This window comes from Phascolarctos cinereus, unplaced genomic scaffold (assembly GCF_003287225.1).
Source record: "Phascolarctos cinereus isolate Bilbo 61053 unplaced genomic scaffold, phaCin_HiC Scaffold_1;HRSCAF=81, whole genome shotgun sequence".
NCBI lineage: Eukaryota > Metazoa > Chordata > Mammalia > Diprotodontia > Phascolarctidae > Phascolarctos > Phascolarctos cinereus.
The window spans coordinates 273,197,534-273,205,885 of record NW_027555514.1 but is presented as its reverse complement, the minus strand read 5'-3'; the positions used below and the strand labels follow the sequence as shown (position 1 = coordinate 273,205,885).

Genomic DNA, 8,352 nt, shown 5'->3' with positions numbered 1-8,352 from the left:
GATCATGCGGTCATATAATCCAAAGTATTAAAGCTAAACCTCAAATTTACCAATGCCAGATTAAAAATAATGATTAGGATTTATATAGTGTTAGATGGGACAGTGTAAAGATTGTACATTCACACTGGACCTGGAATCGAGAAAATCAGAACAGGCTTCTGACACTTAATAGCTGATGACTCTCTTAATCTTTGCCTCGGTTTACTCGTCTATAAAACGGACATGAAAAATAACACATACATCTCAGGGTTATGAGAATAGAATGAGATAATATTTGTAAATCGTACTAAGCACTATATACTGAAAATGCCAGCTATAAGGAAAGAAACTGAGGCCCCCAAAAGATAATTCATAGGAACAGAGGGCTGGAAGGGTCATTAAAGAGGATATCTAATCGAAGATGGTCATTTTACAATTGAGGAGACTGAGGACCAGAAAGGCTAAATAATTTTTTTTAAAACTTGTTAATTGATGCAATTGTCAGTGATATTTGAAAGGTCCTGGGGAAAGGAGAAGTTGCCATAGGCGTGGCATCCAGAACAAGTCATACCAGCCTGAGCTATGTTCTTTTTGACAGGTTACAAAACTAGCTGATCCAGAGAATGCTATGGCTATGGTTTACCTGGATTTTGGCAAAGCATTTGTTGTTGTTTTAAATTTATTTTTACCATTCATTTAAAAATTTTTAAATTCCAAATTCTGTCTCCCTCCAGCCCTTAGACCCATTAAGAAAGCAATCAATAAATCAATTACCTCTGTGGAATAATTAGTAGCATTTAATAATTTATCTTATACTATTCTTATGGAGAAGACATAGATTGGATGATAATACAATTGGATGGATTTAGAACTGTTTGAATGCCAGATTCAGAGTAGTTCCTAATGGTTCTATCTTGACTTGGCCAGAGTTCTATGCCTGCCCCTTGTGTTATTTAGCATTTATATTAATTACCTACATAAAGACATAGATGGTAGGTGCATCAGATTAGCAAATTACACAAAACAGAAAGGATAGCTAATAACAGAGTCAGAATCCAAAAGAATGTTGGCAGGCCAGAACACTGGGCTGAATCTCATAAGAGGGAATTCCATAGGGATAAATTAAGGCAAAAAATCAACTTCATAAATACAGGATAGATACAGTTAGGAAGGAGGTTGGGTTTTTTTTGTTTGTTTTGTGTTGGTGAGGCATTTGGAGTTAAGTGACTTGCCCAGGGTCTCACAGCTAGTGAGTGTTATGTGTCTGAGGCTGGAGGGCTGGTGCTCTATCCACTTCACCACCTTGCTGCTCCCACCCCCCCTTTTTTTTTTTTCACCAGCTGAGGGTTCTAGTGGATTGTACATTCAATAAGGTGTGGCAGCCAAAAAAAGGTCTATTCCAGGAATAAGAAGGTAATAATCACTCTGTACTCTGCCTTGGAGTACCCTGCCACCTCTGGAGTACTGCGCATAGTTGTGACAATAAAAATAATAACAGCATTTATATAGCCGTTGGCACCGTACTTCACTTGATCTTCACAACAACCCTCCTGGGAGTTAGGTGCTCTTAAATCCCCATTTTATAAATGAGGAAACTGAGGCTGAAAGAAGTTAAGTAATGTGTCCAAGGTCACACAGCCAGGATGTGTTTGATGTAAGATTTGCACTCAGGTTTTCTCCAAATTCAGCATTTTATCACATAATTTTGCATGTCTAGGTTATATGTGTAATCATGGATTTGTCTAAATATAGCTTCAAGGGAAGCATGAATAGGTATCTCTAGAGTGTCTTTCCCCATCCTATTCAAAAGGAGACTTTGATTCCTGCCAAGAAGGGAAGCAGGAGATTGGTTGGAGCCAGAGGCTGGCCACTTTATTGTCCTCAGACAAAGAATAATACTGGGCTAGAATAATATATATGTCTCTTCTCCATCTAAATATTGTTAGTCAAGGGAAAATAATGTTCATGTTCAAGCTGAACTCATCACCCTTCCATAACTGGGAAGGAGTGTCCCAAGCTATATATCCAAAGCTTGACTCCCTTCCAATCAAATGCCAATTTCCAAAGATCACATGTAGCAAGTAGCAAGGAAACCCATTTATCCAAGCCAGCAGCAAACAAAAATCATAAAATTTTTGCAGATGAGAATACAGCTAACAATACATAGAGTGAATGAGCCATCCCACTGGAGATGAGATAACTTAGTTCAACCAAAATATAGAGTCACTAATATTACCCAAGGAGATTTTCCCAAAAAGTCTCTAGCATGACAAGTTGGAGATAGGACATCATAATTGAAAAGCCAGCTTCTGTACATGTTGGCTTCTTCCGAGGGTCTTTCTCTTTCTTCAGGAACCTGAAGAGAGTGTGGAATCACATATCTCCTATCTCAAAGCTGGAAGCCAGAAGACCAGGATTTTTCTTCTCCCAAGGTCTCAGGAATTCTGCTCCTGACTGGTGCATGCATGGAGCTCTGAATAATCAATCTGCACCAGTTACAAGAGTCTTGATCGAATTGGGTTTGAGCTGTGGGTGACCACAGTTTAAGGATATCGATAAACCAGAAAGCGACTAGAAATGGGCAATCAGGATTGTGAAGGGCCTTGCTGGTGGATAGACCTCAGACAAGGATCAGTTGAAGGAATTGGGGGATATTTAGCCGGAGGAGATGCCTCGGGGCGGCAGTTTTAGCTGTCTTTAAGGATCTGAATGGCTGTCATGTAGCAGAGCAATGAACTATGGGTAGGAGTTGCAAAAAAAAATATGCAATTTTAGGTTTGATATGCGCAGAAGGACCTCCTGAAAAATGAGAGCTGTCCAAAATTGTAATGATGGCCTTGAGAGGTTCACCCTCACTGAGGGTCTTTAAAAAGAGATGGGTAACTTGTGTTTAAAGATATCTGGAGTCAGGAAGACCTCAGTACAAAACGTGGAGACCCTGGACAAGTCACTTAACCCCGTCTGCCTCAGTTTACTCATTCGTCCAAAGAAACAGCAAACTACTCCGGTACTTTGCCAAGAGAACCCCATACCGGGTCACAAGGAGTCCGGCACAACTGAAAAAGACTGAACAACAGCTCCAGGCGGAGGCGGCGTGGCCCGCACGGCCGAACCCCTTCTCATTCTCCAAAGCAGCCTCCGATCCTGCGGAGGTTTTTCAGAGGGGGCGTGGCCCACGTGTACGCCAATCCGGGGCGGAAGCGGAAGCAGCAGCCGCGAGCCCCGCCCCTGACTGCGCCCCTAGAGCCGCCCTTGGGCCCCTTGGGAACTGTGGCTTGGGGCAGAACTCTGGCGGCCCTGCTACGCCGCCTAGGGACCGGGCGCGCCGCGGGGCTGACTTCTGGTTGCTGCGCGCGCAGCCTCGGCCCCTCCTGCTCGGGCTCGCACTCGCCGCAGCCAGTGGCCCAGCGAAGGTGCGCGCGCAGCCTTAGACCCTCCGGCGCAGACTGACTCCTCGGGGGTGCGCGCGCAACTCTGGCGCTCCCGTCCGGACTGACTCCTCCGGGGTGCGCGCGCAGCCCAGAACCTTCCTGCCCGGGCTCGCGCGAGCTGCACCCAGGGGCTCCCCGGGGTGCGCGCGCCGCCGCCCGGGCTCCAGCTTGGGCTGCAGCCAGTCTCGAGGTTCTGCCTGTGAGTTGCGGTTTAAACTAGAGCACGTGTTGCAGACCGCCAGGCCCCGGAAGGCTCTGCACTGAGCTGACCTTGACCTTCCGGCCCGGCCCCCCAGGAGCTGCGTTCCAAAAGCCGGGTCTTTCAAGCAAGCATCCATTGCTTAGCGCTGGGATTAACACTTAGTAGGTTCTTAGTGCCCTGTTATCAATTGATCAGTCGATTAAAAGTGGATGCGTAGCCAGAACCCCCGTTGCGGGGGGGGGGGTGCTGCCCAGCTTGCGCCTTAGTTACTGTCTGTTGACTTTGCAGGACCCAGCCCCGCCCCGAGCTCGACATGCCTGCGGGCGTGCCGTGGCCCACGTACCTGAAAATGGTGGCGGCCAGCATGGCGGCCATGCTGGCGGGGGCAGAAGTGGTGCACAGGCACTACCGACCCGATCTGGTGAGTGAGGGTGGGCGGCTGTCTTGTTCTCTTCGTGTTTCAATCAACTAACATTTATTTAGCGCTTTCCAAGCCCTTGGTGCTAAGACAAGGTCATATAGAAAAGGCTCCCTGTCTGTCCTTTATTAAGCACCTACTATGTGCCAGGCACTGGGGATACAAAAAGAGGCAAAAGACAGCCCCTGCCCTCAAGGAGCTCACAGTCTAATGAGGGACTCACCCATCAATCAGCAGACATTTGGGGGGGGATAGAGAAATTACCAGGGGGCCCCCAACACACACCCTTAGATCATCAAGAACACGGACCTTGGAGAATTGCCTTGGGCATCGGGAGGTCAAGTGACTTGCCCAGCCTTCACCCAGGTCTAACTGGCTCCAAGGTCCCCTCCTTGCTCTGCCAAGCGACGCTTAAATGTTTGTAGATGAGGTAGTATATGTAATACATGTCAGGTGTTTTGCACGTTTTAAAGGGCTCTGTGAAGTTACCTGTACCCACTGGATTTGGATGCTGGCTCTGGCTGCTGCCTTGTCATTGTAGTTTGAGGCACAGTAGTGATGTATGTGATTTCTTTTCAGACTGTACCTGAAGTCCCCCCAAAACGTGGTGAACTCAAGACAGAGCTTCTGGGGCTGAAAACCAGAGAAGAGCGAGATCAGATTTCTCATCAGGAGTGATCTCCACGGGCAGCATTTGACGCAGAGACTTTCACTGTGTTTTTATACATGCGGACAGTCATTTTCCTTACGCTCGGGGTTCTCCATGAACATTAGTAAATTCAGCTGTATTTGTGGTATGACTTGTGTGACCTGAGAACTATTTGAATGAACTCTCCTCAGCCTTTGCAATGTACTTTGGAAGCTATTTAAGTTGGTTCTGGATATAATGTAAATTACACGTAAAATATTTTGGAATTAAAACTTTTGTGTTGACTTCTCAGTAGTTGACTCTGTAAAATTTTCTTTTTTTGATCATGTACTTAACATTTCAACATAACAAAGAAAAAAAGGGGAATGTGTATATATATGTATGTGTGTGTGTATGTATATATATATATATATATATATATATATATGGAGAAAGAATATGTTATTTAATCTCTCAGCATCAGTTTCTTGATCTGTAAAATGGAGATTACAGTAGCATATACCACTGGGTTATTGTATCAAGTGATATAACATGGAAAGCACTACATAAATTATTATATCCGTGCAGCAGTATGGTCATAATCTCATTGATGTGGTACTCCCTTCACTGGTGCAGATTGCAACCCATCACCATTCAGTCTCTTCTCTGGTTCATTCATTGCCCTTGTCTTTTAATGGGTCCTCTGTAGAGAATTTGTACAGTTCATGGGAGATCTTCCGGCTCTTTCAGTATTTCCTGGATAGCAGGGCACTGCCCAAGTAGGTAGCCACCCCTAATCCTTGAATCAGCCTGTTAAAATAGGCTGAAGTCAGATTCTAAAAAGCTCAGGCTGCCAAACAGGAGTTTGTATTTCATCTTGTTAGCAACGGGAAGGCATTGAAGTTTCTGGAGCACGGCAGTGGCGCGGTCAGACCTGGGCCTTAGAAAGCTCACTTTGGCAGCTGCATGGAAGATAGACTGGAGTGGGAAGAGAATGAATGGAGTCCAGACCGGGAGGAGGCAGTTTCAATAGTCTAGGTGACAGATGAAAGCTCTGGTGTGAGGAGGCTGGTGAGGAGATAGAGTGGACGGGGCTTTTGCAAACAATTTAAAAAGCCATAGATGAATTGGAGATAATCAGCAGAAAGCACTAGAATTAAAGGTTGTTGGGCCACTAGGTGGCGCCATAATACACAGAGCCCTAGGCCTGAGTTCAAATGTGACCTCAGACACTTACTGTCTGTATAACCCTGGGCAAATCACTTAACGCCGTTTGCCTCAGTTTCCTCATCTGTAAAATGAGCCAGAGAAGGAAATGGCAAACTACTCCAGTATCTTTGCCAAGAAAACCTCAAATGGCATTAGAAGAGTGGGACACAACTGAAAATAACTGAGCAGCAATAGACAAAGCTTTTTGTAAAAGGCAGGGTTTTAGTCGGGACTTTGAGGAAGGCAGGAGGCAAAGATGAAGAGGGAGAGGGGGGCAGCCAGAGAAAATGCCTGGAGCCTGCAGATGGAGCGTCTTGTTTGAGGAGTGGCCAGGAGGCCAGTATTGCTGTCAAAGAGAAGGTGTAAGGCAGTAACGTGGGAGAAAATGGGAAAGGGAGGAGTGGCTCTATCATGAAGGGCTTTGAATGCCCCAAAGAGAATTTTGTACGTGATCCTGGAGGCAACAGGGAGATACTGGAGTGTATCGAGTATGGGGCTGACACGATTGGACCTTTGCTTTGGAACACTGGATTCTAGATTCAGGCGGGTTCAGCATCAGCACCGGGGAGTCGGGGATCTCCAGAAGGCTACCTTGTTCAGAAATGTCTCAGGGCCATATTCTACTGAGGAGAAATTCTCTTGGGTTAAGCAGCTGCTATTTAAAAATTCCCCTCTGGTGAATTCCTTTAATTAGACAATTAGAAAAATCCCTGGGTCACAGGGGAAGTGGCTAGTGTGAGAAGCCAGGCCTTTAGTGGACTGTGGGCTCAGGCAGTCCACTCTTGTGATGGCACAGCCAAAAAAGCTGTCATCTTCTTGCTCTCGGGTGTCATAGAAATAGAACATTCTGAATAATTCGCCCGTGTCTTAGAGATTCCCTGGTCAGGTCTCCTCTGGAGGATGTTGCTTAGTTCTAAGGTCCTGTGTTTTAGGAGAGGCAGATGGACACAAGGATGAAGAAGAGGGCAAAATCATGCCCAGATGCTGCAGAAAGAGTGATGGAATTGGCAGCAGAATATCTATATTATGTTCAAACCCTTGCTCCAATTACTGTGGGACCTTGTGATTCTCTGGGCCCCAGTTTCCCTGTTTGTAAAATGAAGCGTCAGACTGGATGACTTTGAAAGACCTTTCTGACTCTAGAATCATGATCTAGGGAACTTGAGATATTTCTCGGGGAACTCTTATGGGGAGATGGGGGAGTTGTCTTCAGGTATTTGAAGAGTTATCCTGTGAAAGGGTGATGGTAAGACTTTGTTCAGAACTAAGGTGGAATTAGAGAAGAAAATTTTGGCTCAAGCTTAGAGTTAACTTATTAAACTAGAAAGTTGTCCCCAAGTGGAATGACTTAGCTGAGTTTCTTGTCACTGGGAATCATACAAGTGCAAGCTTGGTGACCACTCATTGCATGATGCTTCAGGTAGGGGGAGAGGAGATGGAGCATAGACCTGGAGCAGGAGGGCACCTCGGAGGTCCATTAGACCAACCTTTTTATTTTACAGATGAAGAGAGCGAGGGTCAGAGTGATTAGAAGTAATCTGCCCAAAGTCACACAGGACAGTCCTAAGAAATCAAGAGAAGGATGATAGATCATAGAAGGGGCCTCAGAGGGACCTCTGACCCAATCCCTTTATTTCACACATAAAGAAACTGAGGGTCTGAGAGCAGAACGTCCCCAAAGTCACCCAGGTAGAAAGTATCAGAGGGAGGCTTTGAACTCAGGTCCAGGGCTCTCCTCTCTACTAGACTGTCTCCACATGGCTTCTATGAAAATTTCTTTAGAATTCTGATTCTTGGTTAGGGGTGCAACTGAAAAGCATTTTTACTTATGATATTAGAGCTAATTTAAAACATAACAGACCTTAGCTATTGTTTTGTTTGTTTCCAGTCTACTTCTGACCCATTATTGTTGTTATGAATAATTGTATTGGTAGATAAAATCTGTAAGAGAGCGTTTTTTCCACTGATGTCCTACTTACAGGCTCCCGACGGCTCTCCCTGTGAAGGGAACATTCTGGCAAGCCTTCCTCATTGAATTGGAGATACTTCGAATACAGGCCCAGGTGCAGAGGGACGATGTAGTGGTCCTCTGAGGCTCTGTAGAGTTGGCCACAGAGGGAGGATTTTTTTTTTCTGGGACAGCAACTCTTAAGGAACATGTTCCCTAAGTCGTAGGGGGGCTGCTGGGGCAAGGGAGTGAGGGAGAGGAGGAGGGGGTAGGGGTGGGGTCTTAGAACCTGTGTTGATAGATGGACTAACCTACTTTGACTTGTCATTCTTGAAGTAGTAAAAGCCCATGGACGTCTTATGGTACAAGGGATATAGTGATCTTTCTGGAGTCAGAAGACCTGGGGTCACCTTCTGGCTCTGACATTTGCTATTTGTGAGATCCTGGTCAAGTCCCTCAGTCTCCCTCTCGGTTAAAGGAAGGAATTGTACTAGATGGCCTTTGGGGTGCCTTTTAGCTGTAAACCTAGGAACCTAT

The 8,352-nt window shown here is 45.7% G+C and overlaps 1 protein-coding gene across 1 annotated transcript; it reads left to right on the top strand.

Annotated features, from left to right (window-relative positions):
* The first annotated feature begins 3,219 nt into the window (after positions 1-3,219).
* On the top strand, positions 3,220-4,970 carry UQCC6 (ubiquinol-cytochrome c reductase complex assembly factor 6). The gene is made up of 3 exons (XM_020982373.2): positions 3,220-3,773; positions 3,901-4,033; positions 4,610-4,970. The coding sequence occupies exons 2-3, from the start codon at positions 3,926-3,928 to the stop codon at positions 4,706-4,708; spliced, it is 207 nt and encodes a 68-aa protein (XP_020838032.1). The 5' UTR covers positions 3,220-3,773; positions 3,901-3,925; the 3' UTR covers positions 4,709-4,970.
* Positions 4,971-8,352: the final 3,382 nt, after the last annotated feature.

What these genes read in the sequence shown, in the direction of transcription:
- UQCC6 (XM_020982373.2), top strand. Translation starts at nt 3,926, where the DNA reads ATGCCTGCGGGCGTGCCGTGGCCCACGTACCTGAAAATGGTGGCGGCC. An exon ending in GGCACTACCGACCCGATCTG is followed by an intron (nt 4,034 to 4,609) that starts GTGAGTGAGGGT and finishes ATTTCTTTTCAG; the next exon opens with ACTGTACCTGAAGTCCCCCC.